General features: G+C 41.3%; 1 protein-coding gene across 2 annotated transcripts in view; it reads left to right on the top strand.

Annotated features, from left to right (window-relative positions):
• Window positions 1-16557, top strand: part of LOC141498524 (heat shock factor protein 3-like) — a 74463-nt gene that overhangs the window by 21204 nt on the left and 36702 nt on the right. For both annotated transcript variants that reach the window (XM_074201741.1, XM_074201742.1), the window contains exon 2: window positions 14427-14535. In XM_074201741.1, coding sequence (XP_074057842.1) covers window positions 14427-14535 — 109 coding nt within the window. The remainder of the gene's footprint in view (window positions 1-14426; window positions 14536-16557) is intronic.

Raw genomic sequence — 16557 nt, 5'->3', positions numbered from 1 at the left:
TCCTTTTGGCCAGGAAGCAGGGTCTTTCTTCAGATTTCTGAAGTTGGGCTTAGCCATTATATTGATTGGCCTTCTTTAGTCTTTCCAATTTGTGGTCCATAAATACTAGAGACTTAGTTAACAATAGCTGGGGGGTGAGGTAGCCCAGGAGAATGATGTGTTTTTTCAAAGTTTACCAATGGCCCCCTCTACCTACCTTCAGAGGCTGAACTGGAAGGTACCCAGGAGAGTCCTGAAGAGGATCCATAAAGAGGTATTAATAAAGCTTATCATCTGCAAATAACTAACAAAGTTTAAAAACCAGAGTTGTGGGGTTTTTTAAAAAAAATCTAATAGACATTTCTATTTGTTTTGGGATGAAAACATTACCTGACCAAATATAGGTGGTTCCAGAAGGAGAAGAAAGGGCCAGGAGTGACTGAAGAATGGTCAATAAACTTTCACCTAGTCCATTGTCTGCATGTCTGTTTTTGCCCCTAAAGTGTCTGACCCTGCCAAATGGGTCAACATCAGAAATACAGCTGATTGGATCAGTGTGAATGAGAGTGCAGAAGAGGCATGAACACTGCTTTGCTACTGCCCCTTCTGGACCATGAGAGCCTTTTGTCTGACCTGCCCTTAAACCCTTCCCTAGGCACTGTCTCCTCCCATTAGAACAGGAGCTACTTTTCTGTTTGTATCACCAGTGCTTTGTATACAACAAACGCTTAATAAATACTATCATTTAAATGGTGCTTCTGGTTCTGTTCACTTTTTATACATCAGTTTTCATGAGTCTTGCCAAGGTTCTCTGAATTTATTCTTTTATCAATTGCTTACTCAATATTCCACTCAGAGAACATAATGTGTTTTGCCAACATCAAAGCTATTATCCTTATTCTGGAATACTGGGAGGCTTTCCCTTCTGTCTTTGACCTCTTGGGGGTTTATGCCAGTCAAAGGGTATGCAGAGGTGACTGACCTTTTGTAGAAAGCCAAATTGCTTTCCAGAATGGTCAGACCAATTCTTGGTGAGACCAACAAGGCATGTATGTGCCTGTTCTCACTTAGCCCCTGTAGCCATTTGATCATTTCTCCCAATCTCACAGGCGTGAGATGGAACTTCAGAGGTGTTTGAATTTGTATTTGTCTTACTATTAGTCATTTGGACCAAATTTTTATGTGGTATTGATTTTGGTTCTTTTTTTTCCAGTTTTTGCAAGGCAATGGGGTTAAGTGGCTTGCCCAAAATTTTGGTTCTTTTTAAAATGGCCTATTTATAATCCTTTTGATGTTTTGGGAGTAACTCTTACATATTTATATCAATTTCTTATTTATCTTGGATAGCCTACCTGTATTAGAGAAATTTACTTCAAAGATTTTCTTAACCAGTTAATTAGTTCTCTTCTAATTATAATTGCATTAATTTTTGTTGGTGCAAAGCCTTTTCTGTTTTATGTAATAAAAATTGTCCATTGTATCTTTTATGTTCATTTCACTCCCTTGTTTAGTTATACCCTCTCCCAGATCTATAATTGTGAAAGATATCTCCTCCCCTTCTCCTCTAATTTGTTTATGATACAAGAATTGTTTTTTAATAGAACAGCACCCTGGTGTCAAGAACAGAGAGCCAGTCTCGAAGTAAGGAAGACCTGGGTTCATCTCCTTCCTTGACTCTATGACTCTGGGCCAAGTCAGTAAGCCACTCTGTTATCTAGGCAGCTCTTAGGCCAGAGTTAAGACATACCAATGAAATCAAAAGTTCACTTCTTAACTTGAAGAACTTTTATATTCATTTGGAATTCCTGGTGGAGGCTTTGGGCTAAACTTACTTTCTAGTTGTGGAATTGTGGAATAGAAAGGGGCCCTTGTGGCTATAGCTCGTATATTTGGGTTCATTGAGCACTATGTTACTGTGTTTGATCATCCTTAAATACAGTGTAGAGGTTCTATGTGTCTATCTGTTCCCCTGACACATTTTTCTATTATTTGACCAATACCAAATTATTTTGACCATTCCTATTTTACAATAGAACACCAGATATGGTATTGCTAGGTCTCTGTTGTTCCTTTTTTTTCATTTCTCCATTTACTGACCTTTTCCTCCAGAAGGATTTTGTTTCTATTTTGTCTAGTCTCTGAGGTGTCAAATACTGGCATTCCTGAGTATACAACCAGATTAAAATAAATTTGGAAAATATTTAACAAAACAAATAAAAATACAATAAAACATATGTACTATTAGATTTTGAAACTAAGTCCACATGTAGTCTATAGGGATCTTCATGAAAAATTTGCTGATTTCATTTCTATTACAGTGATGACTAATTATGCAAATTAATATAGCTAGTCTTGGCTATCTTCATTTTAGCAGGACCATGAACAACTAACATCCCTCAGCTGTTTTGTTTTTATTTTTTGAAATAATTTTTACTGGTATTTTTTACATCACTTAAATTTTCAAATTAAATTAATTTTTTTCCCTAAATTTAAACACCAAATAAGCCTTGAGTATTTCTATATACCCAGTAGAACATAAAAGGAAGATTGTGTATGAAACAGTGAAACACTATTTTACGTTTCTTATTTTAAAATATATTTATTTATTTAAAATAAATTCCACACATTACTTTCCAAACTGTTTTGTATGTGTTTCCTTCTGAACTTCCTTCTTTTCTGTGTATATTTTTTTCAAAAAGTGTTTCAATGACTTTTTGTTTTTTGGCATCACTATTGCTGACTTCCCTCCCACCAATAAAAACTTGGCGAATAAAACAAGCAGACCCTTGTAACAACTAAGCTTAGTTAAGTAACACAAATTCATTAGAGGCCATGTCAACAATGTGTGCTCCTCGCAACACCCTACACCCTGAGTCCATGGCCTCTGGCACGAGGTGGAGAACATGCTTCTTCATCATCGGAGAAGAGGTGCTGCTGTCATGGCATTCATCAGCTTTCAGAGTTGTTTTTCTTTGGTGTTCCCCTTGTAGAAGTTGTTTTCAAGGTTCCTATATTACCCAGGATTCTTTGAAATCCTTTATCATTTCTTACAGTACAATCACATTTCATTACATTCATATAACCCAATTTGTTCAGCCATTCCCCACTTCAGAATGTGCCCCCTTAGATCCCCATTCTGTTCTGTTCTTTTCATTCTCCTTTAAGAATCAGAGTTGGTTTTGCTCACCCCATATGAGCACCCCTCCCCCTTAACTCTCCCATCCCCTGTTTGTTTGACTGTTGAGTTTGCTGAATCTCTCTGCCAGTGTGTGTATTCATCCCTTCTTGAGGTTCATCTGATGCTTTGTTTCCATTCCTTCCTCTGTATTTGCATGCTCTTCTCATGAACTCTGATAACACGGAATAGTTCTATCAACATTCTTCTTGTTTTCCTCTTCAAACCCTCACAATAGAACTAATCCGCTCAGAAGTCCTACTTTCTTATTTAACTCCTTCAATACCCTTTGAAGGCATTAAGGTTCTGGAGGAACCTGTGTTTCTTCTCCCCTGATTAGAATATTAGTAGTGTATCATCATTCAGCTCCTTCTCGTTGATTAATACATTTATTTCCCTGCCCAGATTTCTCTGGAAAATTTCAGTGTTTCTACTCAGCTCTTATTTAAAGTCCTGTACTACTGCATTCAACTTCATGTTCTTTATCTGTAAGATAATACTCAAAATTGAGGCTTTTTCTGCAGGGGGGTTGGAGGAGATACACCTATACTTTTGGTCCTTTAGATCTTTTGTCTATAACAGAAGCTTCCAGGACTCAGATGATCCTGCCTGTGACTCCTTACATGTTCACCATTTGAATCTATGTGGTATTTTTCCTTGATGTAGAAACTCTGGATTTTGAGTTTGATATTCCTGAAATTTTTCCTTGTGGAGTTTATTTCAGGAGATGTAACTGATGAACTATTTCCATGTTCACTTTATCCTCTGTTATAATACATCTGGGGTAGTTTTCATTTATAATTTCTTGAACTGTTTAGGCTTTTTTGAAACTATAGTTTAAGTCATAGTGATTCATCAGTTAATTTTTTCCTTGTCATATTTTCCAAGTCAGTTGTATTTGATAGTGTAAATTTTCATTTTGTGTCCTCAAACTTGGATTACTTTTTCTCATGGAGTCATTGGCTCCTGTTTTGTCTCTTCCAGTTTTCAAGGAGTGCATTTCTTTTTTAAAAGTTTAATCTACATCATCATCATCATCATTATTATAATTGTTATCAGCAGCAGCCATATTTTGAGACAATCAGGGCTAAGTGACTTGCCAGGGTCACACAGTTGGTAAGTGTTTTGAATTTGGATTTGAACTCAGGTCCTCCTGACTCCAGGGTCAGTGTGCTATAAACTCCTTTATCTAACTGCCCTATAGCAGTTCTTAGGCAAGATGTCCCACTTTTATGTTCTTGTTTTTCTTTTTGCAAGACAATGGGGTTGAGTGACTTGCCCAGGGTTACACAGCTAGAAAACCCAAAATACAGCCTTAAGTGTCTAAGGCTGGATTTGAACTCAAATCCTCCTGATTCCAGGGCAAACTCCACTGCCTATCCACTGCGCCACCTAGCTACCCCCTACCACTTTATATTCTAATAATGCTGGATACTCCTCATCTCTCTAGCTTGAAAAAGTTCTTCACCTGGGGAATTGTGCCAGAGTTAGGTTACGTCATCTGTTGAGGTTGGGGATATGGGCTTTGGCCCTCCTCGGTCTTCTTCATCCCTGGCTTCCTGTGCTGATTTTTACCTCCGCTTCCAGTGCTTGAGGAGTGCCTGTTGTCTCCAGCACACCTCTGGGTAGAAGCTACTCTCTCACTTGTCTGCCTTATTGCTGGCACCAGCTTTGCTAGTGATGGTCATTTTCCCTGTAACCCTTGGCCGAATGGCTAACTTTCTTTGGGCAGTTTTGGAGTAGAAATCGCTTGTAGTTTCTATTTGGATTTCTTGACGGTTATTCGGTTTTTGACTGGAGTTGGAAAATAGGAGCTGGGGGTGGGAGTGATCTGCATCTTGTTCAGACAGTCATCTTGTCTGGAAAACAGTTCAACAAAGCCAAACAACTCAATGAAAACAATATTCTATCCTTGTAGTATTCCACACTCCTAGTCCCCCTATTTCTGCAAAAAAGGGGGGGGGGGAGATGATATCTTTCTTATGTCCTCAAGGGGACTAAACCTGGTCATGATTTCCTAGCACTCAGTGTCACTTGTTTTATTGTTGTTTCTATTCTTTTATTTTTGTAAAAAGTGTTTTCCATATCACTCAGGCATCCAAATCCTGGTTATGTCTGGCCTCTCACATATAAATTAGGCATAAATGCCTATGTATCTACTTTATGTACACACACACACACACACACACATTGGAGTAGGATTTCTTTTTCTATTTTGTCTTGCTGGGTTTTAGTAAGTCAATATTCATTCCCTTGGAACAACTCTTTGTTTCAAGCTGGCCAGTGGAGGTGACTTCCTAGAGCAGAGACTTCGAGCTCAGAGGAGGGAGGATTTGTACTTGGAGGTCGCATCGGAAGTAGAAGAACCGCAGCCTGGGTCTCTGTGCTGCTGCCCGATCCCGTGGTCTTACCACTTCCCTACCTTGCCTCTCGTTGGGATCCATCGCCAGAATCACTCCCACTGCATAGCTAGATAACTTTAAAGAAAGCAGTTGTTGGTGTTTTGCTTTTTTCCTAGCAGAGATTTATCGAATTGAAGGAGATCCTCTTACTCCATTAGGCATGCTTGCTCCCTCGTCTGCCTACCTACTTGCTGGCACTAATTCCATTGCCAATATAACAGAAATCCCCATCGATTAGTTGCTTGATTGTTCTAGCACCTGCTGTGGGAGAAAACCAAGCTTAGACTGAAAGTCATTGTCACTTATTCAGCTTTCTTTACCTGCCCGCCACAAGGCAGTCCTACTGTAAAGTCAAGGCGAGGGTCCTGCATTCCCTACTCCTATAATGAGAAAGTTTGTCAGAAGTTTTCCCGAGTCAATCGCATTTATTCAGAAAGCTTTGGGTTCTCTGATGGCCCACATACTACCTCAGTGCCACACATGGCTCTTGCCCATTTCCTAACTACCACTTAAGGCCAAACTGCTATTAGACTTGAAATTGAAAGACTTGGCTTCAGTCTTTTCCTAGCAGTGGTCTTGACCAGGTCATTTGCATTCCCTTAACTTTGTTGCTTCATCTGTAAAATGGGATACTCACAGTTGCACCACCTCCTAGGGTTGTTGTATGGACAATGCTTTTAAAGTGAGCCATGAGACAGTCAGCATGATGGCACAGGAGCAGGAAGAAGTATAGCTTGGTGCTCTTCTTTCTGCCCCCCCCCCACCAAAAAAAACCACCTCAAAATGAAATTTGAAACCAAAAAACCCTCCTCCAGATAGAAGGTTAGGAAATTCAAGAAAATCATAGTGAATCGTTTTTCTAGTCAAGTTGACATTATGAGACAGAGAGATCTGTTAACCTTAGAAGAAGACTGGTCTGATCTATAAAGCCAAACAACTTGGGAAGATTCAGGAGCTCAGATTAGTGTAATGATGAACCACCATTCTGGAGGCCTCGCGAGCAAACATTCATCCCCAGCAGAGAGGCGGAAATCTTGGAGTGCAGAGGGAGACAGATAATTTTTGACATGACCAATAAGGAAATTAGTTTTACTTGACTATGCATTTTTGTAATGGGGAAGATTTTCCCCTTTTTAATTTGGGGATATGATGCAAAGGAGAGAATGTAGATTTTGCTAATTGCAAAAATAAAAACTGAGTTAAAAAATAAAAGTAAGCCACAAAGGAAATACATTATTTAGGGCACTGGATTGATTTGTCTTATAGTATATAAATCTGCAGTCTCCAACTTGGTAGTGAGCTCCTCAAGGGCAGTATTATAAAAGACTTCCTCCCTTTCTTTATTTTGTAGTCCTTTCTCCAGTATCCCCCTCCCTATTGCCTTTGGACTATATATGCTGCTTCTTTTTTTATTTTATTAGAACTGCAAAAAGATCGATCTTTCTGCCCTGCTTCTTGTTTGGAGCAGCACCTGTAGTCAGATGAGCATCACTTGACCATGTGCTGTCTTATTTATTTATTGTTGGCTGGGATCAAGCTGCATATGGCCCCAATTGCCACATTTGCAGATGACACAGTGGTGGGAAGGACAGACATTAGATTGGATCTAAAACAAAGGAGAACAACGAAATTTAATAGGGATATATGGAAAGGTTTAACCTGGGATTCAACAGATCAACTTCACAAATGTAAGATAGGGAAATCATGGTTAGGCAGCTGTTTGGAAAAACAAAACAGAACAAAACTGAGGGCTTTGGGTAGTCACATTCAATCTAGTAAACAGAGTGATGAAGCAGCCAAAAAAAGTGTTGATGCCATCTTGGGCTCCATTAAGAAAAGTTGTGGGAATGCCATAGAGCTGTGGAGAGCGGTGATAGCAAATTCAACTACAAACCACTGACTTATTAGAAAACCTCCAATTGGCATCATCTATGGCTCACTGTAGTCTTACTCTGTTTGGTGTAAAGGATCTCAGAGTTGTCTGGTTTGAATCCCTCATTTTAGAGATGAGGTCACTGAAATAAAGGAAAGTTACATATTTGCTCAGAGTGATATACTCACATTGGAGTGATACACAAAACATCTGAGGCAACATTTGAACCCAAGTCTTAGGCCTTTTCCACTTGATTCTAGGCAGCACAGTGGAGGAAAGCTATCGATAAGTGGGAGATCATTGTGGGGAGGGAAACCAGGATGATGAAAGGCATTGGGATTTATATTATAGGCAGATAGGTGGAAGGAACCATGGTTGTTGACCTGGACCTTGAGGGACGTAGGATTATAACCCTAAAGCAGTCGACCCCAAGCTGTTGTGATAATTCACGCAATTAAAAAATGTCTGAGCAGGCACTCCCCAATACATTTAGGTTTATGTATATACATTACATATGTAAATTACTCTACTAAAAATCAAATTAATTGAAGTTAAAAGAATATGATAAAGATGACAATATTTATAAAAACATTTACTAATCGTATAGAAAACATTTTTAATCCAGGTTAAAATGAGAATTTTGGAAAGAGAGCAGAATGATTAAATGAAGACTATTATTTTGATTTTTGATTCATTTAAGTCTTGATAATACAACTATCCAAAGGTCTGCTTTAAGTTTTAATCATTTTGGTAGTTGGTTTTAATTACTATTATAGCTTAAAAATGATCATGGAAAAGAAGTAGGTCCAATGGAAATAGTGCATCATTGGCTGTGTTTATACTTGGTGAACATACAAAAATTTCTGTTGAGAAACAATGCATAGTATAGTGGATAGTGTTGGGCTAGGAATTAGACAGATCTGGTTTCAAATCCGGCCTCAGAAACTTTGTAGCTTTGGGATGGGTGGCAAATCCCTTAACCTCCATCTGTCTCAGGTTTCTTGTCTCTAAGGCCCCTTTCAGCTAGAAATTGATGATATTAGAAAATTCAACTTGTGAATTTCATTTTCTCTAATTGGAGATGAGGTTAGGTGATGGTCCCTGGGGCTAGGTCCTGGGTACATAAGGTGGCTGTTTCAGGTGGGAAGAAGGACCCAACAGCAGAGCAAACAGCATGTCTGGGTGGCCCCGATCACCTGGGGGTGGATGGTTTTTCTCCTTGACTTCTGTGTTTTCCTGTGGATCGGGACTCTTGGGAACAGGGCTACAGAGCATTTAATCCCAAGGCCCCTGGCAGCCACAGCATCTGTGCTTGTTCCTCTGGGACTCCTTGGGGGGAGAAGAGCCCCAGGGAAGGAGAGGAGCTTTTGGCCTGCACCTCAGTGATGGGTCAGGGAGATTATGATATGGTGGGGTGGTCTGTGTGTTTCTGTGTGTGTGTGTGTGTGTGTGTGTGTGTGTGTGTGTGTGTTGGACACGTAGTTTCTTCCAATTCTGAAATTCTGTGACTTGGTGCCTCCTGGAATAGGAACAAGGAGCCTTGCTTTTGAACCCTGTTCTGTTCATTAACTCCTTGTGTAATATATCTGTAGACATCCCTGTGTTCATCTGTAAACTGAGAGGCTACATCATCACTTTTGATCTAAGATCAGCTGGGCTTTGGGGACCCTCTTCCACACTTCCCTTCTGGGTTCAGCCGTCTCCTCTAGCCTGTGATATTGGGAATTTGGTTCATGTCAGAGCTGCTGGATATTTGGGTTTTTTTTTTACTCCAGTCTGTTTCTTCTGATTGATCCAGAGGGTAAAATTGACAGGGAAATGCTTTGTTGTGCCCAAGTGCAGGTGCCCCCTAAAAGAATGATCTCTCAACATCCCCCAAAGACCCTTCCAGGAAGTGGGATCCAGGAAGGGAGAATGCAATCTCCATTGAAAGAATCATGTAGATGAGTCTAATTAATTGGTCAGACATTCTGCTTTCTATCTGCTCTCTTGTTTTGCATGTGTATCCCAAGTGAGGGACCATTGAGCCAATGGTGAAATCTCTATTAAATGGTTTTCTCTGAGATAGACTTTGAACCCAGTTGCCAGCTGGTGAAAAACAAACCGATTTTCCTTGAAGTGATGTACTCTCTCCTGGAAGTTCCTGTATCTGAATGATTAGATTTGGATATTTATAGCAGGAAGTTAAGTGGCAAAGAATGGGAACTGACCTGAGAAGGCCAGCCTGGGGAATACTGCCATCTGGTGGCGCTCAGATGAAAACTGCTTCCATGGTAGGTAGCTGGGCAGAATGGGGGCCAGCCCCATCATTTTTACAGAGGAGCAGGCACACCCAGAGAGTGGAGAGGAATCTTCATTTGGATGAAAATCAAAGAATTGTACTGCCCTTGACCCTTTTTTCCTAACATGATCCATGCAAATATATTTCTCAATCATATTTCATTCAAATAAAAAGAATTTATTAGCATTTTCTAACACAAACATAGAATACTCAAATTTGTTTATTGATCAAAATCTTTGACAAATTACGTGGTGATACCATAATAAGGCACCTTGTTTTAGTGGCTAGGGAGCTGGCCTGGTAGCCCAGAAGGCCTAGGGTCATGTGCCCCCTTGACACACACTGGGTATGGGAGCCTGTGAGCAAGGCCCTTCATATTTCAGTGATGTGAAAGCTGAAGAGTTCTCCAGACTCATGAATTAACAGATCCTTTTTCTGTTCTCAGCTCAACCTTTAAAAAATAACCATAATAATATGTGATAAGGCAGATGAGTGGGTAGGAGCTTTCCTTGGGATTCAGAGCCAACCAAGTCTAGCTTTTCACACGTACTGACTGGGTGACTTCTCAATGCCCTAAGCAGCCCCCCAAGACTAAAAGGGTAGAGAAGGTTCCAGGAGTCTGTATTAATAGGTGCTGCTGCTTATACCAATGAAATCAGCCATTTGTGCCCCAAAGAAAAGTCAGCCTGAAACAGGTGTTTTTCTGTCTAGATGTGGAATGTGTAAATCAAGTGACAATTTTGGATTCCCAAGGAGGGGCTCATGATGGAAACATGCTGGAGTGAGACTTTTTGCCTAGGCAATTGGCACTCCCCAATTCATCTGTTAATTGGGATTTTTCACCATCTATTATTACCTTTTTCTTAAAGGATAGCATGCCTGCAGTCTTAGGTTATTATAAAAGCACCAGATATTAGATTGAGGAAATTGGAAAGGAAATGGCGCAATTTGATTTAACTCTCTTATGCCCATAGTCAAGCCCTTGCTTGTTCAGGTGACAATTAGCCAATTTGTTGACTGATCCAAGTTCCTTGTTTCTCTAGCCTCTTTCTCCTTCTGGTCCCTGTATGGGCTATTTGCTGTCTTTCAAGGACAAACAAAGGAAGGGAGAAGCCAAAAATACCTTGGATAGAATTTCCACTTCCTGGGGGTTCTTCTGGCCTTCAGGGCAGTCAAATCCAGGTTTACTTCAGGAATACAGATGCAGAGCAGCAGGAGGTAAAGGAAAGCCCAGATTTGACTAATTCCTAATCCAGAGCCCACCTCCCCCTTCCCTTGCCTTTCCCCCTCAAGTGGAACAACCACCTGGAACTCTCAGTTCATTAACCACCCAGGGATTTCAGACATCTTTAGATATATCATCAGACAGAACCAATCTAGACTGGACCTATTATTCATCTATTCAAGGTGATTTCTTGGCCTTCTGAGAGCTAATTATGATCTTGCTGAGGGCCGTGGATAGGGGTGGAGGATGTGAAAGGGGGGATTGTCCAGATCTAAGACCATTTTTTACAGAACTGAATTAGGCATTCCCAACCCTGTCATTGATGAGGTATTTCACTGTGGGCAAGTTACTTATTTCTGGGCCTCAGTTTCCCCAAGTAAAATGATGGTGAAAGACTAGATAACCACTGAGGTCCTTGCCAGTGTTGACATATGATGGTTTTGTAGTCAACTACTGAGGAGTTAAGGTAGGAGGAGGTGAGAGACCTTACAAAATGAGAAACTGAACTCAGGGTTACCCTCTGAAATAGTCAGTCTGTGGTTCAAAAGAACATTTTACTCTGGAAGTCAGGAGACCTGTGTTCCACTCTTAACTGTGCAACTGACTTAGCTTATGTCCTGGAATAAACTGCCAAATTTCTCACTTTTGACCATTTTTAATCTTTTTTCTTTTTTAAATCTGTAAAATAAGGAACGTGGATTAGGTGATTTCTAGTTTTCATATTAGACCGTTTAAAATTCACAAACTGAAAGATCTAAATTCTGACTCTCTGTCTGTCTTTTGCTTTTTTGGGGGGGAGGAGATAGTCCTTTTTTCCAATGGGGAAGCAGGCAAAGACTTTGTTTTATTCCTCAATTTGGACTTGTCTAAAGATAGGGGTTCAGATGGTAACTGCCCATTTCTAGTCCCTTTGTAGATCAGTTTCCTTGTTTAGAGGAATGTGAATACTAAGCTGACAGGATCTTTGAAGGGAAAGCAGGCTTGTAAACTTGGGCTTGTCACTTGTTCACTTCTGATCCCAGTGATTCCACTGGGGCACCTTATCATGACCCAACCCTTAGATAATTCAATAGGCAGGCTTCAAAAATTGTTGTTGTCAGAAATTTCATTGCCCTGTGGTCATCTTGGTGATGAAGCTCCTTATGCTTAGGGTTCATTGGTTATCTTCTGGCAGGCCTTCAGTCCCTCCATATGTCTATCCTTCATGCCCTTCCAGCTTGGTAAGGTCAGTCAGAACTTGTGCCCTACTACTACAGACTTTAAGAACCCAGGACCGTTTTCCTGCCCAGATAAAGAGACAGTGGAGAACTTAATGACATTAATCTATGAAATGGAGCACCATTGGGTGCTTGTGCTACCGGCCCTTCCTAGGTCATTGAGAGCCTTGCACGAGATAACAACTATGCTACTTTCTAGTGGCTGTGGACCATAGAATTAAAAGTTGACGATTATCAGCTTGTCAAACCCCACGTGCCCTTCCTAAATCTACATTTCCTCCAGCCTTCTTCATATTCAGTTTAGGGTACCACTTCACCATCCTTTTAGTATCCTGGCTCCACTACCTTGGAATCATTGTTGACTCTCTTCCCTCTTCCCCCATATTCAATTGCTTGCCAAATCTGATCTGCCCTTCAGCATTGTAGAATTTGAGAATCATAAGGGATGCTAGTAGCCATCTGCTCCAATCCATACCTGATAAAGAATCTCTACTATAACATACTTTACCAGTAGTCCCCTAGCCCTGAAGACTTCCAATGGACCTTCAGTCCAGTCTCTTGACTTAACATTCCCATCCTGGAACCTTGGACTTCTGAATTACAAGTATTCATCCTATCTAGCCTAAACCCAGACAAACTGCATTATTTATGAACCACCTTCATGGTATACCACAGCATGCATGCCATTCTCTTCTCCCTACCTACTGCTTTCCATCTGGAGCTCTGAGTAATCCATCACTACCACTCATGGAAAGGATACAATGCCAACCAGTGATTTTACTGTCCAAAACACTTTTCCCTGGTAACTATTCCCCAGATGGATTTTCTTCCTCTGTTAGAGGGCAGAGACCATTTGGCTTATTCGTATCCCTGGTGCTTTCATGGTGCCTGGTACATCATTTCTTCCAGTGAGTGGGAATTCACCATCCTGGAGATAGCCTACTTCACTTCTATAAAACTAAATTTGTCTCGACTATTTCTAACTGGTTCTGCCTTCAGGGACCAAGAGCAACAAGCCTGGAGCATTTTCTAGAGGGTAGACCATTAAATATTTGAAGACAGCTATAATGTCCCCATGAGTGTTATTTCACTAAGCTAAACATCCATAGTTCCTTATTATCTTCATATGGATATGGATTCAGGGCCTTTTGTCATTATGACTGCCCTCTTCTGGATACTCCCCAGTTTATCACTATCATTTCTGAAATGTGCCCAAGACCGAGATTGAATTGCCTCCTTATTCTTGGTAGCTTTGGCTGGCCTCTTTGTTTACAGCCCAATAAATATCTTATTAGCTTTCCTACCTGCTATGGAACAACACTGTTGTTGATTCATTGAGCTTGAAATTTTTAAATATTTTTTCAGACAAATAACTCTCCCCTGTTGGATTGTGGAGCTCAGTCATCTCTTGGGCTTTACTTACTATATCTGGCCCAGGGCTTCAGCCTATGAAGACCCTTTTGGAGTCTGACTCTCTCATGCAGTGTGTATTAACCCTCCCTCTCAGCTTGCTGTTGTCTGCAAGTCAGCAAATTAACCTTTATCCAATTCACTGATAAAAATACATGGTTCTTGAAAGACCCATGAGTACTTGTGGGGTCCATGCATTTAACCAGTTCTAAAACTACCTAGTTGTACTGTTATCTACTGGCTCGGTGACCCTTGTCAGACAGGGAAATAGTTAGTCTGGAATGACCTGTACTTATAATGATGGCCAGTGCCTACATATTTGCTCTGAGAAGCCCCAGCTTCCTTCAAGGCCCAGCTTTGATGCCACCCCCTACAGGAAGCCCATCCTAGAGTCCCTGGCTAAAGAGAAATAGGCTACCTTGTATTGACTATATGTCTTTTTTCATTCTATTGTTGGAATAGAATATAAACTTCTTGAGGGCAGAGATGTTTTTTTAAATCAGTGGTATATGGTATCTTGCATATAATAAATACTTTAAAATGTTTATCAAATTAAATTATTGATATTATTCCCTTATGGTTTTTCCTCTCTTGCTCCCCTACCTTGTCCCACCACTATGAGCATGAATTTAGAGAGTTCATTATCTAGAAGGATACACACAAGGACAGAGGAATTATATGACTAAGTTGCCTATGCCCCTCCAAAGGGGATCACAGGGCTTCAGTCCTTGACTTTTAGCTATAGGTTTACATGGATCCCTGGCACTGGGTGGTATGTGCTTATCCATCTTCTGGACACTCCTTTCTTCAGTGTGTATATATTTATCTTCAGTGTGTGACCTTTCATTTTTGTTTTCCTTCTAGAATGGCCAGAGCTTCTGCATCTTCGATGAACAGAACTTTTCCAAAGAGCTGCTTCCCAAATATTTCAAACATAATAATTTCTCCAGCTTTGTCCGCCAGCTCAATATGTGTAAGTACAGTGCTTCACACTCTAATGACCAGGCTCATTAATATACACTGATGTTGCTAACATTTGAACTCTCACTACATATTTGTATTCCAATTTTCATTCAGCATTACATCACCATTGAAAGATCAGAAGTTTTTCTCTTCCCAGGTCCTCCCATTCTAAGATCCGACTCTGTGTCAATAAAATATTTAGACCTTTCGGAGCCAGAGTCCAAGTGTCCAGTTCTTAGAGTAATAAAAACTATTCATCTAGGCCCCTGCACTCCATGATTTTGCTCTAGGCTGGCACTAGGCTCTTCAGATAGTATTTGAGGAGGATGTGCCATGACTGCCCATTCTATACTTAGGAAGGAAAAAGCAATCTTCTGTCTTGGCCGCCATATTGTGCCAGAGTGTGGCTCCCTTAAGGCAGAGAGTTTTAACCTCTGTGCTCCCATGGGAGCTAGGTGGGCGCTCTGAGCATTTTCTCCAGGTTAGCTCCTGGTCACTGCAGATGTGGCAAGTCAGGCCCAGAGCCAAACATCTCCTCTTTTTTGGCTGAGTTCTTTCAGGAAATCAATTTCCAATCTTTTCCAAAGTCTTGACATGTGAGCAGGTACCTGAGAAGAAAGCAGCATGCACAGGCTGCAGCCAATGTCCTGATGTACATTGGGTCCCTCTGGTCCTCAATGTGGGTGTGTTTCTTCCTTCTCAAAAACTCTGGCTTGGCTTTCAAACTATTCTGAGGCTTCATTCCCAACGCCTCAGAGAGAAGAATAATGGAGGGAGGGAGGCAGGAACAAGAAGGATGAGGTTTAGATAGAGGGCCTATGGGATAGAGGATGAAGGAAGTGCTCCTTCCTCTTTGAAAGCAGGTCCTGTAAGCCAGACTGGGAAGCTCATGAGTAGGACCTGGCCATGGCCCCTGCAGCTCAGTGAGCCCCCTCCCCTGCAAGCACTGGCACGTAAATAAGGCAGTCAGTCATAAAGACTGTCTACTCTGGGTCCGAGGGCCACAGTCAGCTCTCAGCTCTTGCTGACATCTTTGTGTCCACCTTAAGAGAACCTCGGTTTTTGAGGGAATAGAAGCCAGGCCCCAAGAGTGGAACCTCAGCTTTTGAGGGAACAGGCCCCAAGAGTGGGTTGCTCTCTGGCATTTTGGTGAAGGAAGAAGGAATTGAAATGGCAAGTTAGACTTCTGTCCACATGAGGGGGAAGTAATGCTTTCGGAGCTCATTTTGGAAGGGGAAGTTTTTGCCTTTTCGAGTGAGTTTATTCTGGAGTTCTCTACTGGTGCCTGAGGAGGGACCCTGCAAGTCACTACTAAAGTCCAGCCTCTGCCTGCAAGCAGAAGCTAGACTGCTGGCCAGTGACCAGTTTCATTTCCAGATTACAAGACCCTACTTCTGTGGCCTGTTACAGAGCTCAAAAGGTCACCCCCTTCCTTTGCCCATGACCCACATGACTGGACTTCGAGAACTCAAGGTGCTGCTCAAGGTAGCGTAAGATCTGGGGACTAGCCAACATGTCAGAGATGAGGTCTATTTTTTAGACAAGTCTCATGGCCATTCAAGTGGTCTTCAAGTCTCTGATTTGGAACTCTGCTTGGGGCAAACTGTTGAGCCCCAATAACATAGTACTTAAGAACACAAGATCACTCCTAGGCCCTGAATCAGCTCAGGGAGATTCCTCCTCAGCCTCCGGTGGGCTGATTGGAAGAATTCCTGTGGAAATTCTCATTGATGTCTGAATACCTGCACCATCTTGGGTCTCTGCTGAAGTAGCTTGATGAGAGAAGGCCCTCCCATGTTCCATCATGTGCCTCGTGTCCTTGGTCCACCCCAGTGCCACCTTTATTTCTGAAGGTTTGGTGTCATAAACAAAGACAAGGAAAATAGCTGAAAAGAAAGCAACATATACAGGCTGCAGTCAACATTCTGTCAAACATTGGATCCCTCTCACCCTCTGCATGGGTAGCCTTTTTCCTCTAACTTTTATAGTAGAGTATAAGTTGCTTGAGAACAAGGACATTGCCTCTGGATCC

Source organism: Macrotis lagotis, chromosome X, assembly GCF_037893015.1.
Source record: "Macrotis lagotis isolate mMagLag1 chromosome X, bilby.v1.9.chrom.fasta, whole genome shotgun sequence".
NCBI lineage: Eukaryota > Metazoa > Chordata > Mammalia > Peramelemorphia > Peramelidae > Macrotis > Macrotis lagotis.
The sequence above is the reverse complement of the archived record's forward strand: the minus strand, read 5'-3'. Positions and strand labels throughout refer to the sequence as shown.